At 43.2% G+C, this 27126-nt stretch overlaps 2 protein-coding genes and 1 non-coding gene across 3 annotated transcripts in view; 2 read left to right on the forward strand and 1 right to left on the reverse strand.

The window, feature by feature from the left end:
- Nucleotides 1-18842: 18842 nt before the first annotated feature.
- trnal-uag (transfer RNA leucine (anticodon UAG)) lies at nt 18843-18924 on the forward strand. The gene has a single exon. It is a non-coding gene; the product is annotated as a tRNA-Leu (tRNA).
- Nucleotides 18925-19174: 250 nt separating this feature from the next.
- Nucleotides 19175-22769, reverse strand: tha1 (threonine aldolase 1). Its single transcript, XM_024007285.2, is given in 8 exon segments — nt 19175-19758; nt 19917-20109; nt 20263-20400; nt 20642-20827; nt 20920-20951; nt 20954-21007; nt 21265-21348; nt 21672-22769. Coding segments are annotated over 8 exon segments (1287 nt in total). The 5' UTR covers nt 21964-22769; the 3' UTR covers nt 19175-19450.
- Nucleotides 22745-27126, forward strand: part of LOC111977724 (myocardin-related transcription factor A-like) — a 110805-nt gene continuing 106423 nt past the window's right edge. The window contains exons 1-2 of the mRNA XM_070448634.1: nt 22745-22759; nt 23189-23256. The gene's annotated coding sequence lies outside the window, so the exon portion shown is untranslated. The remainder of the gene's footprint in view (nt 22760-23188; nt 23257-27126) is intronic.

Consider the following 27126-nt stretch of genomic DNA (forward strand, 5'->3'; position numbering starts at 1 on the left):
CATGTGGGAAAGGGCAGTGTTGAGTGCAATAGAGGTTGCATCATCTGTGGATCTGTTGGGGCGGTATGCAAATTAGGTGGGTCTAAGGTTTCTGGGATAATGGTGTTGATGTGAGCCATGACCAGCCTTTCAAAGCACTTCATGGCTACAGATGTGAGTGCTACGGGTCGGTAGTCATTTAGGCAGGTTACCTTAGTGTTCTTGGGCACAGGGACTATGGTGGTCTGCTTGAAACATGTTGGTATTACAAACAGTCAGGGASAKGTTGAAAATGTCAGTGAAGACACTTGCCAGTTGGTCAGCCCATGCTCGGAATACACGTCCTGGTAATCCATCTGGCCCTGCGGCCTTGTGAATGTTGACCTGTTTAAAGGTCTTACTCATATCGGCTACGGAGAGCGTGATCACACAGTTGTCCGGAACAACTGATGCTTTCATGCATGCGTCAGTGTTACTTGCCTCGAAGCGAGCATAGAAGTCATTTAGCTCGTCTGGTAGGCTCGTGTCACTGGGCAGCTCGCGGCTGTGCTTCCCTTTGTAGTCTGTAATAGTTTGCMAGCCTTGCCACATCCGACGAGCGTCTGAGCCGGTGTAGTACGATTCGATCTTAGTCCTGTATTGACACTATGCCTGTTTGATGGTTCGTTGGAGGGCATAGCGGGATTTCTTATAAACTTCCGGGTTAGAGTCCCATTCCTTGAAAGCAGCAGTTCTACCTTTTAGCTCAGTGCGGATGTTGCCTTTAATCCATGGCTTCTGGTTGAGGTATCTACGTACGGTCACTGTGGAGACAACCTCATCAATGCACTTATTGGTGACTGATGTGGTGTACTCCTCCATGACATCGGAAGAATCCCTGAACATATTCCAGTCTGTGCTAGCAAAACAGTCCTGTAGCTTAGCATCTGCTTCATCTGACCACTTTCTTATTGACCAAGTCGCTGGTGCTTTCTGCTTTAGTTTTTGCTTGTAAGCAGGAATCAGGAGGACAGAATTATGGTCAGATTTGACAAATGGAGGGCGAGGGAGAGCTTTGTATGTGTCTCTGTGTGGAGTAAAAGTGGTCTAGAGTTTTTTCCCCTGGTTGCACATTTAACATGCTGGTAGAAATGAGGTAAAACGGATTTGAGTTTCCCTCATTAAAGTCCCCAGCCACTAGGAGCGCTGCCTCTGGATGAGCGTTTTCCTGTTTGCTTATGGCCGTATACAGCTCATTGAGTGCTGTCTTAGTGCCAGCATTGGTTTGTGGTTGTATACAGACAACTATGCAAAATACAGATGAAAACTCTCTTGGTAAATAGTGTGGTCTACAGCTTATCATGAGATACTCTACCTCAGGCGAGCAAAACCTCGAGACTTCCTTAGATTTCGTGCACCAGCTTTTGTTTAGAAATATACATAGACCGCCACCCCTTGTCTTACCAGAGGCTACTGTTCTATCCTGCTGGGAAAGCTTAAAACCTGCCAGCTGTATGTTATTGATGTCGTCATTCAGCCACGACTCAGTGAAACATAAGATATTGCAGTTTTTAATGTCTCGTTKGTAGGATATACGTGATCGTAGTTCGTCTATTTTATTATCGATTGATTGTACGTTGGCTAATAGGACCGATGGTAAAGGTAGATTACCCTCTCGGCGACGGATCCTTACAAGGCACCCGGACCTTCGTCTTCGATACCTCCGTCTCTTTCTCCTGTGAATGACGGGGATGAGTGTCAATGGTGTGCATACTGGGAGCGGAGTCAGGTGCAGGAGAGCAGGGAGTTGTGAACAGGCGCACACTTTATTGAGGCAGGAGAAACCAACAGACGGACGCCACTGTGTCGAAACCTCCAGCCAATAGGAAAAAGTGTAAAATGCGCAAACAGTCACAATAATTATGTTCAAACAAATAAACATACCTCATGACAAAACACGGAATAAACGAACACCAGTCTAGCGCATCACAAATTGACACGTAACACAAAACAATTTCACACAAAGACATGAGGGGGAAACRAGGAATAAATACATGTAGTGTGATTGGGGAATGAAAACCAGGTGTGCAGGGAACAAGACAAAACAAATGGATAAATGAAAAATGAAGCRGCGATGGCTAGAAAGCCGGTGACGTCGACTGCCGAACGCCGCCCGAACAAGGAGAGGAGMCGACTTCTGCGGAAGTCGTGACAATGAGGGCCTTATCGGGCATCTGAAGTAAATCCTTCCCGGCCGACTTTTTGAAGAAAAACTATTCCTCCAGTATGGGTGAGTAATTGCTTTCATGAAATCTAGTAGCTCTTTTCGGTCATAAGACAACGGTGGCAGAAACATTATGTACAAAATAAGTTACAAGTAACGTGAAAAAACATGCACAATAGCACAATTGGTTACGGGATCGTAAAATGGCAGCCATCTCCTTCGGCGCCATTCAGGTTTATTATAGCACATACTATGTGAAACGTTGCTGCCCTGTTATTATCGCCAACAGCTAATCTGTTAGTCTTCTGCACATCAAATTCAGGAATGTAAATGCCTGCTCCTGTGCACCCAATATCTGGGTCCTTGGATCCATCTGTGAAAAGCGGTAAAAAAAAGCATAAGAATTTCTACCAATGTAATTGTCAACCAGGTTCCCTTTATCAATAAGGCCCGATAAGGCCCTCATTGACTTCCGACCAATCTTTCCTTTTCTCTACCAAGGTTAGATAAAGAACAGGATCTGGCACTAACCATGGAGGAACATCCCCTATCACCACAGAAGAGCCAACCTCTAACTCCCTCAAACCACTCTCACCAGCAAGCTTTCCAACTGTCCAACCAAAATCATTGCCTTGTCTACTAGTATATTCCCAACAGTCATCTAGAACAGTAGTAGTGGGATGCTCAACCTCACAGCTTTTCAACCTAACCCAATAAGATAATGACAATTTTTTAGAGGTTATATCCAAAGGCATCTCACCTGCCTCCACTAGTAAGGCACATACAGATGTTGATTTAAATGCACCAATACATATCCTTAAAGCTTTATACTGGATTCTGTCCAGCTTCTGAAGCCAAGTCTTCGGCGCTGTTCCATAAACTATACACCCGTAATCAATTGTCACCCTGCACAGTCTCATTAAAGATCTTGATACATTTTCTAGCCTCTCTGGATTAAAACCTAATTATGACAAGTGCATCATATCACGTATTGGGAATGTTAAAAAACACAGTGTTTACACTACCTTGTAGTTTACCAATAAAATGGGCAGATGGTGAGGTAGACATACTTGGTATTCACATCTCAAAAAATATAAATGAACTTACCACAATCAATTTCAATAGTAAGTTAGCAAAAATAGATAAGATTCTGCAACAATGGAGAGATAAATACTTGCCTATTTATGGAAAAATCACATTGATTAACTCTTTGGTCCTATCACAGTTTATTTACTTACTGATGGCACTGCCTACTAAATCATATGAGCAAAAAATATTTCATTTTATTTGGAATGCTAAGCCAGACAAAATTAAACGTGCCTATTTATATAATGAATATGAGTTTGGGGGGCTAAAATGATTAAATATTAAAGCTTTAAACCTCTCACTAAAAGCTTCACTCATACATAAATTATACTTAAATCCAAAATGGTTCTCCAGTAGATTATTAAGAAAGGCTCGTCCTTTGTTAAAAAATGGCCCTTTTGCTTTTATACAGATTACAACTTCTCATTTCCGACTAATTGAAAAGGAAATTTTGTTTAAAGTATCGCCCTTTCTTAAACAAGCCATACAAAGCTGGTTACAATTTCAGTTTTATCCTCCAGAAAATATAGAACAAATATTACAACAAATGTTATGGTTCAACTCAAATATACTGATTAATAAAAAAAAACATTATTTATGGAAAACAATGTTATAAAATGGTATTATAGTTATTAATGATATTATTAATAGAAACAGGGGAGTTATGTCACATATGCAGCTATCGAAAATATATGGTTATATCTGCTCAAGCCAAACTTACAACCAACTGATTGCAGCATTACCACAAAAATGGAGGAGGCAAGTGGAAAAGGGAGAAAGTAGGGAACTTGTTTGGGTGCCATATATTAAAGATACTAATTGGCTGAAAGGAACTGGCATAATTTGTGGCGGCAGGTAGCCTAGTGTTGGACTAGCAAGATCAAATCCCCGAGCTGACGAGGTAAAGATCTGTCGTTCGCCCCTGAACAAGGCAGTTTACCCACTGTTCCTAGGCTGTCATTGAACATAAGAATTTGTTCTTAATTAACTGACTTGCCTAGTGTTGGGGATGAATCAGAATTAGTTGGGTAACTTAGATAAGATGTTTTATTTTCATAATATGCTTGTGAGATACTTGTCATTAGAATGTTTCCCTTCGGACTATAGGGTTGGCAGTTGCAGCCATCCCTTCTCAGCTAGGGCTTAGTCACTTGGGGCCCAGAGAGGGGAGAGGTTAGGCTTGTCTTCATATGTGAATGTGTCTGTAACTATTCCTAAACCATGTGAAGGGATGGCGTGATTAATGGGGAACCAGTTAGTTATCTCCACAATGTCTGTACGCTAGTCACTCCCTCCTTTTCCCATTGGGGGGAGGAGTATGGCAGTGTCTGGAACCATTGTATTACGCCTCTGATGTTGCCCTTCTCTTGACCTAGTATATGACCTAGAGGCTCACTCCCCTCCGTGAGCTTGTCCAGGAGGGGGTGTATTTGAGATGGGAGGATCTAGAATTGACAATTGATATATGCCATTGGATGAGGTAATGTTTTGGTACCAAGAACGAGATTAGAACCTCGTTTAGGAGACCAAACTGAATGATAACTTATAGCGAATGCTGTCTGGCTATGGGATACTCCTCTCTCAAGTAAAAGTCTTTCTTTGTAAACAGTTCCTATTATCTGTGGTTTGTCATGTCGACTAGGGGGTGGATCTTTGCTATAAAAGATCTCAGGTGCCATTATGTWGACCACTCTTTACTTTTTATTAGAGATACTGAAATGTTGAAAGTCAAATGCTATTGCAAAAGCTTAATTATTATTAAAGGTGAAGTTTAAGTATAACTCTGACTGGTGTGTGGTTTGCTCTCTCATCATTTGGTAATACAGGAAATTGCCACAACACTAGTTAAATAAAAGTAAAAGAAATTTGAGGATAAAAATGTTGACAGCTGTGCTGTACAGGTTGCAAAATAAATGGGAAGAGATTTTTGATGTACCAATTCCATGGCACATGGTTTATGAACTGGTACAAAAAAACTACACTTGATTCAACACTTAGTTTTTCAATTTAAATTATTATATCAAATTCTTGCCACTAACAGAATGCTATATAAATGGGGCATACAGCAATCTCAGCTCTGTAGATTTTTCTGCGAAGAGACAGAATTAATAGATAATTTATTATGGTATTGCCCCTATGTAGCTTGTTTCTGGTCACAGGTTCAGGAATGGTTAAAAAATCACAACATACGCTTAAAATGAACCTTACGAATAGCAGTGTTGGCGATTTGGAAAGCCATAGTCAGTCAATAAATAATATAATAATACTCGTAGGACAGGTTTTCATCTTTAGCTCACAATCTGTGGATACTATACGATTAGAAAGGTTAAAAAATGATGTAAAACATGGCTGAGGGTTGGGATTAAAGAGCTTATGTTTGGTAAAGTATTATTGTTATGTGACTGTTTTATATAACAGTACCATGTATGCTAATTGTATATGTAAAATGTATGTTCTGTATATGTAGCAGAAAAGCTGTAAAAAATATATATATATATTTGTCCTCCRTGGAGGTGTTAATAAAAAATAAAAAATAATTAAATAAAAAAATAATTGTCGTCCTGATCAGACCTCTATAAATATCCATCAACAATTGTCTGTCAGCACCCCATTCATAACCAGAGACCGAGCGCATAAGATTCACCACCTACACTTTGTTTTCAACATTTATGACAAAATCTTTCCATGTATATCGCTCATTGAACCATAGACCCAAATATTTGTCCTTAGAAACCCTCCCCATAGTCTGTCCATACAGAAACAACTGTATATTATCAGCAACTTTCTTCTTTGAGAAGAACATACAACAAGACTTCGCCACTGACAATTTAAAATCCCAGTCAATCGACCATCTTTCAACATACACTATAGATTGTTGAATAGATTTGATCACGAGAGACATTCCTTCCCCTCTTCCAAATAGCTCAATCATCAGCATATAGGGAAGCCCCAATACCCCTACCTACATTCAAAAACACATCGTTAATCATAATGTTGAACAAAATAGGACTGATAGCGCTGCCTTGAAGAATACCATTGTCAACTCCATAGGCATCAGATAAAATGGATCCTATTTTAACTCGAAAAGAGCGATTTAAATAAGAAGGCCAAAACCCAGTTATATAATCTCACACCAATACCAAGTCTTTCCATCTTAATCAGTAGGCCTTCTCTCCACATAGTGTCACAAGCCTTTTCAATGTCAAAAAACACAGTAGCCATTACTTATTTTATGACCAAAGTTTTTCAACTTCAATGCTCACCTTTACTAATGCATCCAAAGTAGATCTACCTTTATGGAATCCACTTTGACATTGACTCAATAAACCTCTATGTTCCAGGAAATACAACAATCTATTGACTGTCATCTTTTCCATCAGTTTACAAAAGTTAGAGGTCAGTGCTATTGGTCTATAACTATCAGCACATGAAGGGTCCTTACCAGGCTTTACATAAGGTCATATTACTGCACGTTTACAACCAGAAGGTATAACCCCCTCACTCCAAATCTTTTKAAATAATCCCAGGAGAACATGTACTGTTTGACCTCATCAGGTAAATGCTTAAACATTACATAGCACAACTGATCATGACCTGRGGCTGTATATCCACAACCTATTAAGGCTGAACGCATCTCATGTATGGTAAAATCAGCATCCAATGAATAGTCAACACTATCCCTTTTCTTATACACATTAACATGAGCATGTAAAATCTCACATCTGCGTTGCTTATATACTTCATCCAAGGTAACCCCACTATGTACCCTAGCAAATGTCTTCCCCAACAAGCTTTTTCTTTATCCGTTATGGCCATTTCTTGACCCACAACCAAAACTGGAATTCGAGTGGACTTTGTGGTGTATTGAGAAATGTATTATGTGTTAATGAGTTTAAAGGGTTTGCAAATAGCCAATGGGATTTGTATGCAGGGGTTGAGTTATTTGAATTATCAAATGACAATGGGGTTTCCATTCTTGCATTGAAGTGATTGGATTATGAGATGCAAGGGCGGTAAAAGTTCAATGATGTATGGGAGAGTTGGGCTGAAGACACTGTAGAGAGTAGTCGACTGTAATGTGTTAAGGAGAACATTAAATAAATCTGTTCCGTTTATTATAAGTACGCCTCAGAGTCTTCAGTAAATAGATTCAGGTTGGATATTCGACAGATATTCACCTGTAGTTTTCCTTATGTCCACCAACAGCAGTTAGGGACCGTCAACATAGTGACAAATCTTTTATTTTTAATTTTTAATGTCAATAGCTTTTTAACCATTACTCCTAAAACTTTCAAAACTGGTTCTAGCTAACCCGATGGCCTAGACACACCTTGCACACACTTTTTTTTGTCGGTTTACATCTCACACTATTTTAATTATTTATTCTAATTTTTGAAATTCAATAGTGCCTTGGTCATGTGACCCACACACCTCAAAYAAGGTCCATAATGTACACCCAGTGGGCCTTGTGGTAKAATTATTGTAATCAAAAGGAGAGACTTAAATTTCTTCAAAACAATCAAACTTTATTATTTAATTACAACAGTAATGGAGCTGGTCGGTAATCACCCCTGGAGGTGATCACTGAGAACTCAACGAGCTGGTTTGAGCCACAGCATTTTATAGCAAAGTCCATCCTCCTTCAGTTGACGTGACAAACAACATATGTATGGAATGGGTCACAAGGTTAAGATTTGTATGAAAGATACTTATAATTCACAGCAGACAGTATTTGCTGTAAAAACAGTAGACTCCAATGTCTGGCCCTGGGGTCATCTCTCCCTGGTACCTTATAGAACAGAAACATTAACTCATGCTCTGGAATGCGGTATCACCCAAAGACATTGTAAATCTCCCAGAGGCCCATCCTCAGTAGAATACACACAGATGAGCGTTCTAACAACCCCTTATTCTGTTGCATAAAACAACCATTTGATGCAATTACAGCATTATAACATAATCTTGCAAATTTGCTCTCACAGCCTACACATTGCACACCCTTTTGTTTCAATAGCTTCTTAGTCTTATGACTAGCCTTATATGTAGCATAACCTTTTGTTTGTCCATTTTCATCTCACACGTTTTTACATAAATATTCAATGTTTTTCAGTGTTTCTAATTTCAATAGCTCCTTGGTCATGTGACCTACAACCCTCAAACTACTTTCAGAACATCCAGTCACTAGCCTTACATATTGCATACCCTTTTGTTTGTCCATTTTCATCTAAAAAAATGTTACATACATTTTTCAAACTTTCCCATTTCAATAGCTCCTTGGTCATGTGACCTACAACCCTCAAACTGGTGTCAGAATATCCACTGAGTAGCCTTATATGTAGCACAACCTTTTGTTTGTTCATTTTAGTCTCACTCGATTTTGCATCCTATATTACATTTTATCCAAAAACTGTTTTGATTGCATGGAAATGCGCGTCTTGGCGTGCATCCCAATTGGACTTTTAATTTTCGAGATATTTTACCAGGTAAGTTGACTGAGAACACATTCTCATTTGCAGCAATGACCTGGGGAATAGTTACAGGGGAGAGGAGGGGGATGAAAGAGCCAATTGTAAACTGGGGATTATTAGGTGACCGTGATGGTTTGAGGGCCAGATTGGGAATTTAGCCAGGACACCGGGGTTTACACCCCTACTCTTACGATAAGTGCCATGGGATCTTTAATGACCTCAGAGAGTCAGGACACCCGTTTAAAGTCCCATCCGAAAGACAGCACCCTACACAGGGCAGTGTTCACTGCCCTGGGGCATTGGGATATTTTTTTTTAGACCAGAGGAAAGAGTGCCTCCTACTGGCCCTCCAACACCACTTCCAGCAGCATCTAGTCTCCCATCCAGGGACTGACCAGGACCAACCCTGCTTAGCTTCAGAAGCAAGCCAGCAGTGGTATGCAGGGTGGTATATTAACGTTTAAAGATGTACCGAGGGTTGGGGGATTTGTAAAAGTAAAACGTCGTAACAAGGTTTCTGTAGGTGAAGGGTCATTAACGGGTTGCCAGCCGCCGGCSCGGGGCTGTGCTCCAAAAACAAAAATCTGCTGTGGGCTGGGTAGGGCAGGGGGCTCACGCCCCCGCCTCTCCCTTCCCTCTGCATGGGGTTCTTGGCCGGGAGGGTGGCTTTGGCTCGGACCGGCTACACCCCCCCTTTCCCAGCTAGGCACAGCCGCATGGTGCACATGTGGGCAGGTGCATTGGCCGTGTCCAAAGAGGATCGGGGTGAACCGGGTCTTCTGGTATCCAACATCGAGCGCTTGGGTCTCGCCCAGGACCCTTGTGTGGCTCCGGGTACCTAGCTAACCGCTCTGCGCCCCGGCGCCGGCGGGGGTTTAATGGCTCCCCTCCCGTTGCTACGGCGGCGGCGGAGCGCTCGGACACTTTCATTTCATTTCAACCTCAAACCTTTTTGCTCCGTAAACTGTGGCCTCTCGCTCTGGCGAAGGGCAGGTGGGGGAAAGGACAAACTAAAGGGTATGCAATGTGTAGGCCCAATGAGTGTACATTCTGAACCTTGTTTGAGGTCAGTAGGTGACATGACCAAGGAGCAATTGAAATTCTAAAGTTTACAAAATTCATGTGAAATCACCTGAGATGAAAATGGACAAACTAAAAGGTGTGCAATGTGTAGGCCAACTGAGTGTACATTCTGAACCTTGTTTGAGGTCAGTAGGTGACATGAACAAAGAGCTATTTAAATTTGAAAGTTTGAAAAATGTATGTAAAATCATGTGAGATTMAAATGGACAAACAAAAGGGTGTGCAATATATAAGGCTAGTCAGCAGATATTCTGAAAGTAGTTTGAGGGTTGTAGGTCACACGACCAGGGAACTATTGAAACTAAAAATGTTTAAAAATGCCACGGCGGTCAGCAGCGCTTATAGCACGGCCATTCTTTTTCCTTTTCACCACAGACCATCCAAGTCCATGACTTTCATCATCCCCACCTATACCATCAGAACTATCATCCATGTCAACCACAGTCCAGCACAGCTGTTGCTACAATAATATAGAACAATGGATTCTATTTTGAAGTCAAACCTTGCGCGTCCCGGTAGCTGCAGTTGCGATCACTGAGGTATACAGAACGATTCACTCTGCACTCTAATTACTATTACTCTACCTAGTTCAACAATTCATAAAGAAATGTGGAAATGTTCATCCCGTTTTTCTTGTTTTTCAAGTGAAGCCCTTTCCCCTTTAAGGGAGTATGCGAGCATGTAGAGTAGAAGTGGTGCTTCCTCTTGAAAACTCTTTGCTTCTTGGAAGTAGGCGTGAACCTATTCTAGTAAGTAAGTAATTACATTGTGAAAATGTTTAAAAAATATATATTATTAGCTAGCTGGCTGGCTACAGCAGGCCACTGTGTGCAGGCTAATGAGCTGGTTGTTAGCTAGCAAGCCAACTTTACATACTATAGCTAAGTGAAATATCATAATTTAGTGCTGTCCCCGACTAAAAAAAACTTGGTGGACCAAGAGTTGTCTGTTCTTCGTATTTTTCCATATATAGACTCATCCTATGATTGAATAAAATCAGCTATATGTAGACTACTGAGCTCGTCTGATGCTTTAAGCACTGCGATTTAAAAATGAAGACACAAATTACTAAAGAGGGAGCCAGAGATCAATATAGCCTAACCCGAATAAAAAAATACTGTTCCTGACCCTCCTCCTCCCGCTCCTCGCTGCTGCTGGCCTTAGCAGATTCTGCCATTATGCTTCTGAAGTTGCCGGTAATAGGCTACACCAGCGGTCGGCAACCTTTTCCATTCGGAGTGCCAAGTTATCGTACCATTTCTATTGATCTGTGTGCCCTGCTGATTGATTATTTAATTTTTTAAAATAGGATACATTGAGGAACTATTGTCATTCTCAATGGATGTAAAAACAAGCTTTGTTTACTTGCTGTTTGAGGCAAAGAAAACATTACTTTGAGAAGCTCTATAGTGATGGTGAGTTAAGACAATAAGAAATAGTATCAGATCCCCAAATAGGCACATTTCAAAGCCTACATTTGCGCACAGGCTAGGTAATCTAGGCCTAATTCTATGCGTAATCAGGTGCTTGTCCTTACTCAAGATTGACAGAAGAGCTCCAAACAAAAGACAATTAATAAATTGACAACTTATAAATGGAATGAAATAAACCAAAACTTTTCTCACAAGTGTAGCCTAGGTTGTGTGCTCTGCAAACAACGTGTCCACTCCTACAATGACAACGGTAAGACTGTAATAATAATATATTGAATGCATTAACAGAAATGACCATAACCAAACAAGAATTGTAGATKACAAATTATGGTAATTAATGGTAAATGTACTACTGGTGATACTGATGTGCAATCCCCGCGGCCTCCACAGGCGTGAATCAAACAGGTGCCATACAATATGTTTATATATATTTACCACTGCTTGACTAAAAAAACATAGTTCGACCAACAGCCTATCGACCAAACAATCAACCAGTCCCTATGGCGTCAGCCCTAATTGATGTAGGCCTATTTAACATTGTAAATTAAAAACTCAGCTCCAAATGTACTAGTTGACAGGGCAGGTTGTGGATGACATGAAAAATTCCCAGTTTTAGTCCCTAGAGAGGAAAACTAAGAAGACAGACAGAGGGTAATAGTCAGGCTGTCTAATTGTAATAAAATGAAGCCTGTTTCTTTGATGTCTGTCCTCAGATATGAATAGCTGTCAAAGCCTGTCTGGCGATGAAGAGGTCCCAGTAAATTTATTATTTTATTTCACCTTTATTTAACCAGGTAGGCTAGTTGAGAACAAGTTCTCATTTGCAACTGCGACCTGGCCAAGATAAAGCATAGCAGTGTGCCAGACAAACACAGAGTTACACATGGAGTAAACAATAAACAAGTCAATAACATGGTAGAAAAAAAGAGAATCTATATACAATGTTGCAAAAGGCATGAGGTAGCAATAAATCGAATAATTACAATTTAGCAGATTAACACTGGAGTGATAAATCATCAGATGATCATGTGCAAGAAGAGATACTGGTGTGCAAAAAGACAGAAAAGTAAATAAATAAAAGCAGTATGGGGGTGAGGTAGGTAAATTGGGTGGGTAGTTTACAGATGGACTATGTACAGCTGCAGCGATCGGTAGCTGCTCGGATAGCAGATTTTTAAAGTTGTTGAGGGAGATAAAAGTCTCCAACTTCAGAGATTTTTGCAATTCGTTCCAGTCGCAGGCAGCAGAGAACTGGAAGGAAAGGCGTCAAATGAGGTTTTAGCTTTAGGGTATCAGTGAGATACACCTGCTGGAGCGCGTGCTGCGGGTGGGTGTAGCCATCGTGACCAGTGAACTGAGATAAGGCGGCACTTTACCTAGCATAGCCTTGTAGATGACCTGGAGCCATGGGTCTGACGACGAACATGTGCGAGGGCCAGCCGACTAGGGCATACAGGTCGCAGTGGTGGGTCGTATAAGGTGCTTTAGTAACAAAACGAATGGCACTGTGATAAACTGCATCCAGTTTGCTGAGTAGAGTGTTGGAAGCTATTTTGTAGATGACATCGCGAAGTCAAGGATCGGTAGGATAGTCAGTTTTACTAGGGTAAGTTTGGCGGCGTGAGTGAAGGAGGCTTTGTTGCGAATAGAAAGCCGATTCTTGATTTGATTTTGGATTGGAGATGTTTGATATGAGTCTGGAAGGAAGTTTGCAGTCTAGCCAGACACCTAGGTACTTATAGATGTCCACATATTCTAGGTCGGAACCGTCCAGGGTGGTGATGCTAGTCGGGCGTGCGGGTGCAGGCAGCGAACGGTTGAAAAGCATGCATTTGGTTTTACTAGCGTTTAAGAGCAGTTGGAGGCCACGGAAGGAGTGTTGTATGGCATTGAAGCTCGTTTGGAGGTTAGATAGCACAGTGTCCAAGGAAGGCCGGAAGTATATAGATGGTGTCGTCTGCGTAGAGGTGGATCAGGGAATCGCCCGCAGCAAGAGCAACATCATTGATGTATACAGAGAAAAGAGTCGGCCCGAGAATTGAACCCTGTGGTACCCCATAGAGACTGCCAGAGGACCGGACAACATGCCCTCCGATTTGACACACTGAACTCTGTCTGCAAAGTAGTTGGTGAACCAGGCAAGGCAGTCATTAGAAAAACCGAGGCTACTGAGTCTGCCGATAAGAATATGGTGATTGACAGAGTCGAAAGCCTTGGCCAGGTCGATGAAGACGGCTGCACAGTAATGTCTTTTATCGATGGCGGTTATGATGTCGTTTAGTACCTTGAGCGTGGCTGAGGTGCACCCGTGACCGGCTCGGAAACCGATTGCACAGCGGAGAAGGTACGGTGGGATTCGAGATGGTCAGTGATCTGTTTGTTGACTTGGCTTTCGAAGACCTTAGATAGGCAGGGCAGGTGGATATAGGTCTGTAACAGTTTGGGTCCAGGGTGTCTCCCCCTTTGAAGAGGGGATGACCGCGGCAGCTTTCCAATCCTTGGATCTCAGATGATACGAAGGAGAGGTTGAACAGGCTGGTAATAGGGGGTGCGACAATGGCGGCGGACAGTTTCAGAAATAGGGGGTCCAGATTGTCAAGCCCAGCTGATTTGTATGGGCCAGGTTTCCAGCTCTTTCAGAACACTCTGCTATCTGGATTTGGGTAAAGGAGAAGCTGGGCTTGGGCGAGTAGCAGCGGGGGGGGCGGGGCTGTTGGCCAAGGTTGGAGTCGCCAGGAGGAAGGCGTGGCCAGCCATTGAGAAATGCTTGTTGAAGTCTTCGATTATCACGGATTTATCGGTGGTGACCGTGTTACCTAGCCTCAGTGCAGTGGGCAGCTGGAGGAGGTGCTTTGTTCTCCATGGACTTTACAGTATCCCAGAACTTTTTGGAGTTAGAGCTACAGGATGCAAATTTCTGCTTGAAAAAGCTGGCCTTTGCTTTCCTGACTGACTGCGTGTTGGTTCCTGACTTCCCTGAACAGTTGCATATCGCGGGGCTCTTCGATGCTATTGCAGTTCGCCACAGGATGTTTTTTGTGCTGGTCGAGGGCAGTCAGTCTGGAGTGAACCAAGGGCTATATCTGTTCTTGGTTCTGCATTTTTGAACGGAGCATGCTTGTCTAATATGGTGAGGAAGTAACATTTAAAGAATACCAGGCATCCTCAACTGACGGGATGGTCAATATCCTTCCAGGGTACCCGGGCCAGGTCGATTAGAAAGGCCTGCTCGCAGAAGTGTTTTAGGGAGCGTTTGACAGTGATGAGGGGTGGTCGCTTTGACCGCGGACCCGTGGCGGATACAGGCAATGAGGCAGTGATCGCTGAGATCTTGATTGAGACAGCAGAGGTGTATTTGGAGGGCAGGTTGGTCAGGATAATGTCTATTAGGGTGCCCATGTTTACGGATTTAGGGTTGTACCTGGTGGTTCCTTGATGATTTGTGTGAGATTGAGGGCATCAAGCTTGGATTGTAGGACTGCCGGGGTGTTAAGCATATCCCAGTTTAGGTCACCTAACAGAACAACTCTGAAGCTAGATGGGGAGCGATCAATTCACAGATGGTGTCCAGGGCACAGCTGGGAGCTGAGGGGGGTCGGTAGCAGGCGCAACAGTGAGAGACTTATTTCTGGAGAGATTAATTTTTAAAATTAGAAGTTCGAACTGTTTGGGCATAGACCTGGAAAGTATGACAGAACTTTGCAGGCTATCTCTGCAGTAGATTGCACTCCTCCCCCTTTGGCAGTTCTATCTTGACGGAAAGTGTTATAGTTGGGTATGGAAATCTCAGAATTTTTTGGTGCCTTCCAAAGCCAGGATTCGGACACGGCAAGGACATCAGGATGGCAGAGTGTGCTAAGCGGTGAGTAGGCAAACTTAGGGAGGAGGCTTCTGATGTTGACATGCATGAGGCCAAGGCTTTTCGATCGCAGAAGTCAACAAATGAGGGTGACTGGGACATGCAGGGCCTGGGTTTACCTCCACATCACCCGAGGAACAGAGGAGTAGTAGGATGAGGGTGCGGCTAAAGCTATCAAAACTGGTCGCCTAGAGCGTTGGGGACAAAGAATAAAAGGAGCAGATTTATGGGCGTGGTAGATAGATTCTGGGCATAATGTGCAGACAGGGGTATGGAGGGGCGCGGGTACAGCGGAGGCAAGCCAGGCACTGGGTGATGATAAGAGAGGTTGTATCTCTGGACATGCTGGTCTCAATGGGTGAGTGCACCGCATGTGTGGGGGTGGGACAAAGGGGGATCAGAGGTACGGAGAGTGGAACTACAGGGTCCATTGCAAACCAAAACAATGATAATGAAAACTAGCCTGAACAACAGTATGCAAGGCATATTGATATTTGAGAGAGACATACAATAAGGCATAAAGTGATTGCAGGTCTTGATTGGAGAGCTAGCTAAAACAACAGGTAAGATACAGCAGCAATAACAGGGTGCTAGTCTAACACAGCAACAACAGGTAAAAAATGGCGACGACTAGGCAGAGAGGGTCGGATTAACTACACACAGAGCCGAGTTAGAGCACAGAGCCGACAGATAAACACAAAAAAAACAGAATGGAGTACCGTGAATTAATGGACATTCAAGCATGCATCAGCTGTAGCCAAGTGATCATAGTGTCCAGGGGCAGCCGTAGATGGAGCAGGGGGCCTCACTAAGCTAGCACGCGGCGTTTAAAGTTAGTAGCCCGGGGGGTGGTCTGCTCAGACGGAGGGGGTCTGCTCAACGTGGTCGTGTCGACAGAGAATCCAAGCCAGATGGCGATGGCGAAAGAGAGGTTGTGAATTGTAGAATTGTGTTTACTAACTGGTGCTAGCTTCGTGCAGTGGCGCTAGCCGCAAGCTAGCTGTGAGGATCAGAAGCAGTGGCTCAGGGATTACGGCAGGAATCCGGCGTTGTTGTCGAGAGACAGTCCGATGCTGGTAAATTGGTGAGTAATATCCAGGCTAATACAGGCTGGTGTCTGTGCAGAAGGAAAAGCTACTAGCAGCGGCAAAAAAAATGGCTAAATTAGCTTGTAGCTGGTATTGTAGCCCAAGAATTCGCTGGTAGACCTCTTCAGCTAGCCGCAGATGGGCCTAGCTCGAGGCTAGCTCAAGGCTAACTGGTGCTTGCTTCGGGACAGAGGTGTTAGCCAGTAGTAGCCACCGGTTGCAGCTAGCTAGCTGTGATGATACGGTGTAATTGTCCAGAGCTTGCGTCAGGAATCGGTGATGTGGTAGAGAAAAGCAGTCCTATATGCTCTGGGTTGATATCGCGCTTGCAGACTGGCAGGTATTGCCCGGTATTGAAGCTGGCTGTGTCCGAGTTGAGGGTGAAGACCGCAGCAGTGGCTAACTGACTACTAGCTAGTAGCTAGTTATCTGGTAGCTTCTGATGTGGGTTACGGTTCTAAAGTATAAAAAAAATAGCAGGTCCGTACCACATTGGGTGAGGCGGAATGTAGGAATGTATATTCAGTTCCTAGATGGAAAGTGAATTAAAATATATACGAAATGTATACGAAAAATACGAAGACTATTTACTATTACTATTTACACGCGACAGGACAATACAAAACAACGTCCGACTGCTACCGCCATCTTGGAATGTCCCAAGAGACTGCTGCACATCCTTTTATGCCATGGTTTGTATGTGTACTTATGTTAGCAAATGTTATAAACAATACAGTTGAAAGTCACACACAATGTAATGTAGGCTACAAATGTATTACACTGTAGCAGGCCAATCCTTCTCCTGGAAGTATGCTGTGTGTGTAGGCTTCTGTTCTAGCCCAGCACTAACACACCTGATTTAACTTATCAAATCTAATGAGTTGATAATAATGTGTATTATTGCTGGGCTGGAATGAAGTCTGCTCACCCAGTAGATCAGGGAGTGGAGCAAGGTTGGCCACATCTGATATGGACTTATTTTTCAACTCCAAAATTATGCTTTAGTAATAAAGCCTACCTACTAATATGTCTAACATTTACAAACAAATTTGATTATTTGTACATTTTGAAATTATATTTTGATTAATTCAATGGTAATTCATTGACGTGAAGTGTCAATGTTCATTCATGTGTCAATGTTCGTTTCTCTTTGCTTATTTGAGCTGTTCTTGCCATAATATGGACTTGGTCTTTTACCATATAGGGCTATCTTCTGTACACCACCCCTACCTTGTCACAACACAACTGATTGGCTCAAATGCATTAAGAAGGAAAGAAATTCCACAAATTAACTTTTAACAAGGCACATCTGTTAATTGAAATACATTCCAGGTGGCTACCTCATGAACCTGGTTGAGAGAATGCCAAGAGTGTGCAAAGCTATCATCAAGGCAAATGGTGGCTACCTTGAAGAATCTAAAATATATTTTGATTTGTTTTTTGGTTACTACATGATTCCATATATGTTATTTCATAGTTTTGATGTCTTCACTATTATTCTACAATGTAGAAAATAGTAAAAACAAAGAAACCCTTGAATAAGTAGGTGTGTACAAACTCTTGACTGGTACTGTATATATTTAACAAACAAAAGAATACAGTATGACCCACACCAAATACAGGATATGCCCCACCACATTTGATATGATGCATTGGTGGAGGATGCCCTGGCGTTCTGCAACGTTCACCACGTTGTCCTGAATGCCTAGACATGACAATTTAAGCCTCTCAAGGGAACAAGCCCAATGGGGTCCCATGCTATGGGGTCCCGGAGAGGAGGGACAACAGGAGGCTGAACAATTGTCGTCTCGGCTAGTTATTGGGCGATCAGGAGCAGCCAGTGGCCCTTAAAACTGACCCTGTCTAGCGTAGCTGTGATCAGGGGAAATGGTGGGAACGCATAAAGTGTTGTTGCCGGCCAATCGTGAGCGAGGGCTTCCAAACCCAAAGCGCCTGGAGGGTTCGACATCGAGAACCAGCTAAGACAATGAGTGTTCTCCTGAGATGCAAACAGGTTGCGCTCTCCTGAACCGTTCCCACAGCTGCAACACCACCTGAGGGTGTAGACTCCAGTCCACCTCCGGCGGGCCATTTCTCGAAAGCATGTCCGCTGCCTGGTTCAAGATGTGCGCTGCCAGCAGTGACGAGCCCACAGCGAGAGCTCCCGAGACATTTTGTGGAGGTGCTGTCATCTCAGTACCCCCTGGTGATTGATATACGCCACTACCATGGTGTTGTCTGATCTGACCAGGACATGCTTCCCCTCCAAGTAGGGCAGGAACTGTTGGAAGTGCATCGCGAACTGCCCTGAGCTCCAGCACATTGATTGGCTTGCCACTCCATGGGGGCTCCAGCGTCCGCTCACTGCCATGCCTCTGAACACTGCCCCCCAACCCGCTAGCGAGGTATCGGTGCACACTAGCTCCCTGCAGTGGACTCTGTTCATTATCACTCCCTCCAACAGGAAGGAGTGTGCCATTTCAACAGAGTCCTCACATACGCATTTGTCACCGATAGCGGACSATGTCTACGTCGTCTCCAATAGAAACTCTTGCTTATTGTTTTGCTTTAGGACTAATGATCATGGTTTGTTTATAGCTATGTTGTATTRAAATACCCTKTTGTTTGACAAGCATTTATAACGGTAGCGTGGCCGAGTGGTCTAAGGCGCTGGATTTAGGCTCCAGTCATTTCGATGGCGTGGGTTCGAATCCCACCGCTGCCAGAATATTTTAATGTTGTTTTTTCTTTCTCAACCAACCAGGTCGAACAATGTATTACGAGTTATATGCTTTTGGTAATCCAGGTAAACTACAAAATATGTGACAAGTGTCTGGACTGTTGCATAGACTGGTGATAGTAGTACATGACGCACCCATTTCGTGGTAGAACGGCCATGACAAAGACCTGTAGTGACATCTTGTGGCGTTTCATAGTCATTACATKTCAATGAGAGTCCACTCGAGGGCAGCTGCTTGTTGACAATCCCATAATTTATTAGTTTCTTAGTTAGAAAGACTTACCTCTAACAAATACGTCTGTATAAGAAACATATTCCCAAAATAAAGTATAGTACCTGTATTTAAATTCATGAAAAGCTGTTATGATTAATATACATATTATTCATAAAATAATCCAAATGAAAATCAACTCTTCGCAAAGTGCTTCAAGTGAATCCCTCTAAATGAGAGATCAATGATCAGGGGCCCAACCAGCAGCTCGTCATGTTGGGGTTAAATCTATGCGAGGCTTCATTGGGCCCTGAGCCTCTGCTGAGAGTGTTGCCTGGCCACAAACTGCAGCTTTTGGATGGCCAGCTGAGTGTCCTCCAGTGAGATGCCCAGATGCCAGACGGCCCTGACAGAGCCTCCAATGTGGGGGAACATGAGTACCCGTACCCCCTGCCCCATAGCGGCCTGCTCGCCTTCCCCCACCCTAGCCATCAGGGCACAGAACTCTGTTGGGGTCAACGAGGCGTCCCGCAGACGAAACCGCAGGATGTTGGTTTCCACAGCAGCCATGTCGACCTCGTAGAGAGGCGGGTCGCACTCCAACAGAGCTACACACACACACACACACACACACACACACACACACACACACACACACACACACACACACACACAGGTTGTGACAGAGTGGTCAAGAATATATGATGAAATAGAAACGTCCACGTGTGTGTCTTGCAGGTGTACATTTGTGTGTTTGTGTGCCCACCCTGTGCGAAGGTCCTGGCATGACGGTGGTCTTCCTCCAGCCTGTTGATCATGTCCCCCAATGCCAGCTTGCCAGCGGCTGCCAGAATTCCCACCTGGCGCAGCCCTCCGCCCAGGGCTTTACGACAACGCACCGCCCTGGAAATGAAGTCCTGAGGGCCAGCCAGCATGGTGCCCACTGGAGCACCCAGACCCTGCAACACACAGGATCATACGCAGGAGCATACGCAGGATCACACAGCAGGTAACACATAGCAGGTAACACACAGCAGGTAACACACAGTGTCTATCTCACAAATACATAATTCCAGCTGATGGTGTGTGTGTATATGTATATGTGTTCTGACCTTGGACAGGCAGACGCTGACGGTGTGTGTGTTTTGTAGGATTGTAGATGGGGCGACTTTCTGGGCAATGGCTGCATTCATCATTCTTGCTCCGTCCATGTGTACAGCCATACAATATCTGTCTGCTAACGCCTTTACCTGAGGGAGAGACACACAACAAAGCAGAGTTACAACACCATACCTTTCTGCAAGACTCTCGAGCACTCACCTGAGGGATACACAACACACACACACACACACACACACCACACACACACACACACCACACACACACACACACACACACACACACACACACACACACACACACACACACACACACACACACACACACACACACACACACACACACACACACACACACACAACACACACAGACCTTCTGCAGGAAGGGTAGGGGCAGCACGCGGCCTCCCTGTATGTTGTGTGTGTTCTCCACACACACCAGGCGTGAGCGGGGGTAGTGGGCGTCGGGGTAACCATGGCGAATCTTGGACTCCAGCTGATCCAGGTCAAAGGTCCCGTCAGGTAGATTGGTCACCGTGGTGGAATGGACACCAGCCAGCTGACACACACATTACAATCACGTGTTTTAGTGTGCACTTTAAGTTTGTGTGTGCAGTGGCTGTGTGAGTAATCTGTGTGTGTTCACTGTACCTGAGCACTCCCTCCCTGCTCGTAGATGTGGAGTGTGACAGATCTCCAACAATCATCTCGTCTCCTCTCTCCCTGCAGTGCACCATTACTGGACAACACATAAACACACCCAAAATATATTACACAATTACTACTATGTTGATCCACCTTCTGCACAGCCATGTAGAAAGATCAGCTGTAAACCCATTGCAGATCCAGTCTCCTCTCACCAACACAACTGCACACACACACACACACACACCACACACACCACACCACACACACACACACACACACACACACACACACACACACACACACACACACACACACACACACACACACACACACACACACTTCTCTCACCTGCTATGAGGTTTGCCATGGTGCCAGATGGAACATAGAGAGCTGCCTCCATCCCAAACACCTCTGCAGCCATCTTCTGGAGCTCTGTACATGCCCACCCAAATTTGCCAAATTAAATCAGGTTCATAAAAATGGAAAGGATGCATCATAAAATGATACAAACAGGTCCAAGTCAGTGCAACCAGATCACAGTACCACACGAATGAATTATGCAGTGTGTGCACCCCATGCACTTCACTACAAAATGCTTATTACACTGTTTTACATATTTTTATTGATCGGCCAGAACTTTGATGGTGAAAGATCAGTATAAAATAATCAGGTCATAATGATGAGCACCTTCTTACAATTCAGTTAAGCAACTCCATATGCTTGCCAAAACTCATACACCATCTAATTTCTCTGACCATTTACTGTTGGATCCTCCCCGAATACATCGTCCCCAACCTCGGCCTCTGCCATGGCCTGACGCATGGCCGCTCCAGGCTTGGTCACGGTGTCGCTACGGAGGTCCACTGTCCGGGCAGAGGATGCCCCGGACAGGGAAGGGTCCACTGGTTGAGCGGTCTCGTAGTAGAGTCGAGAGGGTCCTCGTCCAAGCCCCACTGGGCACACATGGCGATGTTTTGGTGAGATGACACCCCGGTTTACACACTGCAACAAGGCACGGGCCGGAATCGTTAACGTTTTTAAAAACATGTTTGCTGTCGTTTTGAGCACCGCAGAAAACCAGTTCACTCATCCATTGTTTTAGCTGTGAACTTTGGATCGTTGTATTCGACAATCATTGATTAGAACTGCCTTTCGCTGTCAGGCCAGAGTAATGGAAAAAGATCAGAAATGTACCAGAAGGTAGCGCCACAGAACATGTATTTTATTCCACCAGCCCACAACACAGAAAGAGTTCATTGCCATGATCTAACCCTGAGTTTAATGTCTATGAATTCAACTTCTCTTCATGCAAAAACAATGCCACAAAGCAAATACATGTATGCCATACATTAATCTATATTATTCCCCAAGCAGTTAACATCTCATCCAGTCGTGTGGTACTTCAAGTTGTTGCTTACTATAAGGAATTACGGATGTGCATTTCTAGCTGAGAGGAGGGTTTTCCGGTCAAAGTTTCCTTTGTGAGTCGAAGTGGTGCACCACTAAAGCCAAAGCCGTYTAACCTCGTTAACAACATTAATAACTAAAATGATAAGTAGCTAACGAGAACACGTATTCATTTAAATAATAAAGTCACGACACAGAGAAAGATACCTTGCAATTTGGTTGAAAGCTACAGGCTCCACCGCGTGACTAGACTGACAGGTAGCTGCTAGCATCAGATGCTAAGCTAACTATTTATTGTAGCTAACTGTCTGGAGCGGGGGAGGTGGACTTGTCTAGCTATCTTTACTGTCGATATATTCGCATAAAACCATTTTCTGTTTGCTGCTGTGGAAGTATTGGATTTCGTTATTCAATAGTTCTGCGTTGGACCATTCAGGTAAGCTCCCACTGCGTAACTAACTAGCTAGTTTGCTGGATAGCTAACGTTAGCTATTGTATTGTTGTCTAAGGGTATTGTGTAACATTAGCTACGTTATTTGCTAGCTAGCTGCCACATGAGCCGATGACAGCTGTCGTGACATCCGTGGTTAGCGCAATAGTTAACTGTGGATTTGTTATCTAATCATACACATTGCCCTTGATACCGACGTTTTAACTAAGTTATCAGGCCATCATGTTGCACCATACATCTACATACACACATACATAGATAGCTGACCAGGTCCGTGTAATAATAGTTTGTATTCATGTCATGAATGATGATCTGCATCAAGATGGGGATGGAACAAATTATTGATGAAGAGTAGGCCTAACTGTAGCAATGTGCTTGGACTAAAGACACTCTCTTTCCCTTCCTCTCCTTCAGCACTCATCCCAACTGTGTGCTGAAATGGAAAAACCCTCCCATTTGTTTTCAAGTATTTAGAGGAACAGGTAAGCTCACATTTCCTGTTTAACATCCAGTCCCATCACTAATTTCCTGTTGTCAGAACAGAGCTTAGCTAGATTTCTATTTACCTTCCATTGATGAATGTAACTTATAGATATAGTTATAATACATCATCACTGTGCATTTCTCCTGAGACAAGCTGGTGACAGATGAAGGTTGCTAACAGTCAGTGTTCCTATTCATTAGTAGCTGTTTTGCACTTCTAAGATGCAAAACCCACATTCCAGCCAGGTGGGAGGCATGCCTGCTGTGTTACTTGTGAACGTGATGAGCACAGATCTGCACAGAGTATTGTAGGCGTGCAGTTGGAGGAATGCCAGAGAACTGTCCCTTCCCAATGCCATTATGTTAGCACAATGGACTACATGTTTCAACAATAACCCTCATACAGGAGAGGTGCTGGCAATGCCAAAACAACCATCAGCGATCCAGATCATTTATCTTTTTGTGATAATGTATAATATACGAAAACCTGATATTGATGTTTGGGTGTTATATAAGATATCTTTGTTGCTGTGAGAACTTGTGTGCTCAAGGATTGTGATCAACTACATGGTGACATCGCGTTCACCTCCAAAACTTGACTATGTTCTGATAATACATTGTTATTGTGACATTACGCCACTTATTGAATTGATTGTGATGTGTTCTATTGTGACTCTACCATATCTTGCATTGCAACATTATTCAAGTTCTACTGCTGCACTATGACCTCATCCACACTCAAGAATGTTGAGTTCTTGACTTGCATTGTGATGCATTGCATTGTGACATTTATTGTGTTTTGCTGCATAATGACATCATCCACCAAATGTTTAGTTCTTAGTTTACATTGTGAAGTATTTCTTTGTGACACCATCTTAGCCTATTTGAGTTCTACTCAGTGGTGTAAATTACTTAAGTAAAAATACTTTAAAGTACTACTTAAGTATATTTTTGGGTATCTGCACTTAACTTTACTATTTATATTTTGCACTACTTTTACTTTACTACATTCCTATAGAAAATATAGTACTTTTTTCTCCATACATTATCCCTGACACCCAAAAGTACTTGTTACATTTTGAATGCTTAGCAGGACAGGAAAATTGTGAAATTCACGCACTTATCAAGAAAATACATGGTCATCCCTACTGCCTATGGTCTGGCGGACTCAATAAACACAAATGCATATTTTGTAAATAATGTTGGAGTGTGCCCCTGGCTATTCGTACATTTTAAAAATAAGAAAATGGTGCTGTCTGCTTTGCTTAATATAAGGGATTTTTTATTTATTTATACATTTACTTCTACTTTTGATACTTAAGTATATTTAAAGCCAAATCATTTTAGACTTTTACTCAAGTAGTATTTTACTGGGTGACTAATTTACTTGAATGACTTTCTATTAAGGTATCTATACTTTTACTCAAGTATGACAATTGGGTACTTTTTCCTCCACTGGTTCTACTTCTGCATAGGGCTGGGAATTGCCAGGGACCTCACGAAACAATATTATCATGATACTTAGGTGCTGCTGTGATATGTATTGCAATTCTCACTTTTCTATATGCATTGAGATTCAATACTGTGATTCTATTGCAGTTCTATGGTCCAAACATATCGCTCACCATATGTCTACTGCAGAGGGACGAGAGAGCCATGAGAAAACAAGTTTTGATCAGTCATGGAAATAAAAGTGCTGAAAAAATTGTGGCTCCCTATCAAAAATTTTGATGCAGAACAAGCTATGACGGAAAAATACTGTAGTTTCAGTGCAGGTACAGCCAACTGGCGCAAAGATGATATTGTCAAAACTATACGATATATCGGCAAAAAATAATATAGTTAAAAATACTTCCAGTTCGCTGCAGCTAGCGACTGGAACAAGCTGCAAAAACCACTCAAACTGGACAGTTTTATCTCCATCTCTTCATTCAATGACTCAATCATGGACACTCTTAATGACAGTTGTGGCTGCTTTGCGTGATGTATTGTTGTCTCTACCTTCTTGCCTTTGTGCTGTTGTCTGTGCCCAATAATGTTTGTACCATGTTGTACTGCTGCCATGTTGTTGTCATGTGGTGTTGATACCATGCTGTGTTGTCCTGTTGCTGCCATGCGATGTTGTTGTTTTAGGTCTCTCTTTATGTAGTGTTGTGGTGTGTCTCTCTTGTCGTGATGGGTTTTGTCCTATATTTTTATTTTTAATCCCAGCGCCCTCCCAGCGCCCAGGAGGCCTTTTGCCTTTTTTACTACTGCATTGTGACATCACCCCATGCTTCGAAAACATGGCCTACAATATGAGTCTTTCAATGGACTGTCTTTCTCTCCCACATATCACTAAAGGGTTAAATGTAATTCTCTCTAAATTGACCTGTTTCACAGATTTTTTGAAGCTGTTTCTGCTAGTCCAAGATCTCGTTCATGATAGCCTCAATTAGATCAGTGAGGGAACCACGGGGTGAGGTGGTCGCTGATGAGATGAGGTCATTGGTGGGGGGTCTACAGTTATGCAATAGGACATTGGATGATTCGATCAGACTCAATGTGCTGTAATAAACCATAATAAAGGTCAATTAYGTTTTGTTGTGGTAAATTGGGTGGAAATGCCTCATGATGTGAGGTCTGAAGGATGAAACCGARTGTTTCACCGTTTCACCGTGGAAACCCTGTTGAGATTGACCAGAAGAGGTTTTTCGGTTGGGGTGTGTCGTCTGACTGGAGACGACTTCCTCAGGCTGCTGGAACACTCAGAAGACAGAAATCCTCTCTGGCCATATGAGTTTTGTGTTTTTTTTTCCTGAGCCAGTGCCAGGAAACTGCTCCAAATCAAATTTTATTGGTCACATACACATTTTTAGCAAATGCTATTGCGGGTGTAGCGAAATGCGTGCTTCTACATCTGCATTGCTTGCTGTTTGGGGTTTTAGGCTGGGTTTCTATATAGCATTTTGTAACATCGGCTGATGTAAAAAGAGCTTTATAAATACATTTGATTGATTCCCAGTTCAAACAGTGCAGTAGTGTATAACAATTCACACATCTAAAAGTAAAATAATGTTATTAAGAAATATCTAAATATTAGGACGAGCAATGTCGGAGTGCCATTGACTAAAATACAGTATACAGTCGTGGCAAAAAAAGTTTTGAGAATGACACAAGTATTAATTTTCACAAAGTCTGCAGCCTCGGTTTGTATGATGGCAATTTGCATATACTCCAGAATGTTATGAAGAGTGATCAGATGAATTGCAATTAATTGCAAAGTCCCTCTTTGCCATGCAAATGAACTGAATCCCCCCCCCAAAATTTCCAATGCATTTCAGCCCTGCCACAAAAGGACCAGCTGACATCATGTCAGTGATTCTCTCGTTAACACAGGTGTGAGTGTTGACGAGGACAAGGCTGGAGATCACTCTGTCATGCTGATTGAGTTCGAATAACAGACCGGAAGCTTCAAAAGGAGGGTGGTGCTTAGAATCATTGTTCTTCCTCTGTCAGCCATGGTTACTTGCAAGGAAACACGTGCCGTCATCATTGCTTTGCACAAAAAGGGCTTCGCAGGCAAGGCACCTAAATCAACCATTTATCGGATCATCAAGAACTTCAAGGAGAGCGGTTCAATTGTTGTGAAGAAAGTTTCAGGGCGCTCAAAAAAGTCCAGCAAGCGCCAGGACCGTCTCCTAAAGTTGATTCAGCTGCGGGATCGGGGCACCACCAGTACAGAGCTTGCTCAGGAATGGCAGCAGGCAGGTGTGAGTGCATCTGGGACAGACTGATATTCTGCAAAAGGTACAGGGATTGGACTGCTGAGGACTGGGGTAAAGTCATTTTCTCTGATGAATCCCCTTTCCGATTGTTTGGGGCATCCG

This window comes from Salvelinus sp. IW2-2015, linkage group LG18, assembly GCF_002910315.2.
Source record: "Salvelinus sp. IW2-2015 linkage group LG18, ASM291031v2, whole genome shotgun sequence".
Classification (NCBI taxonomy): Eukaryota; Metazoa; Chordata; class Actinopteri; order Salmoniformes; family Salmonidae; genus Salvelinus; species Salvelinus sp. IW2-2015.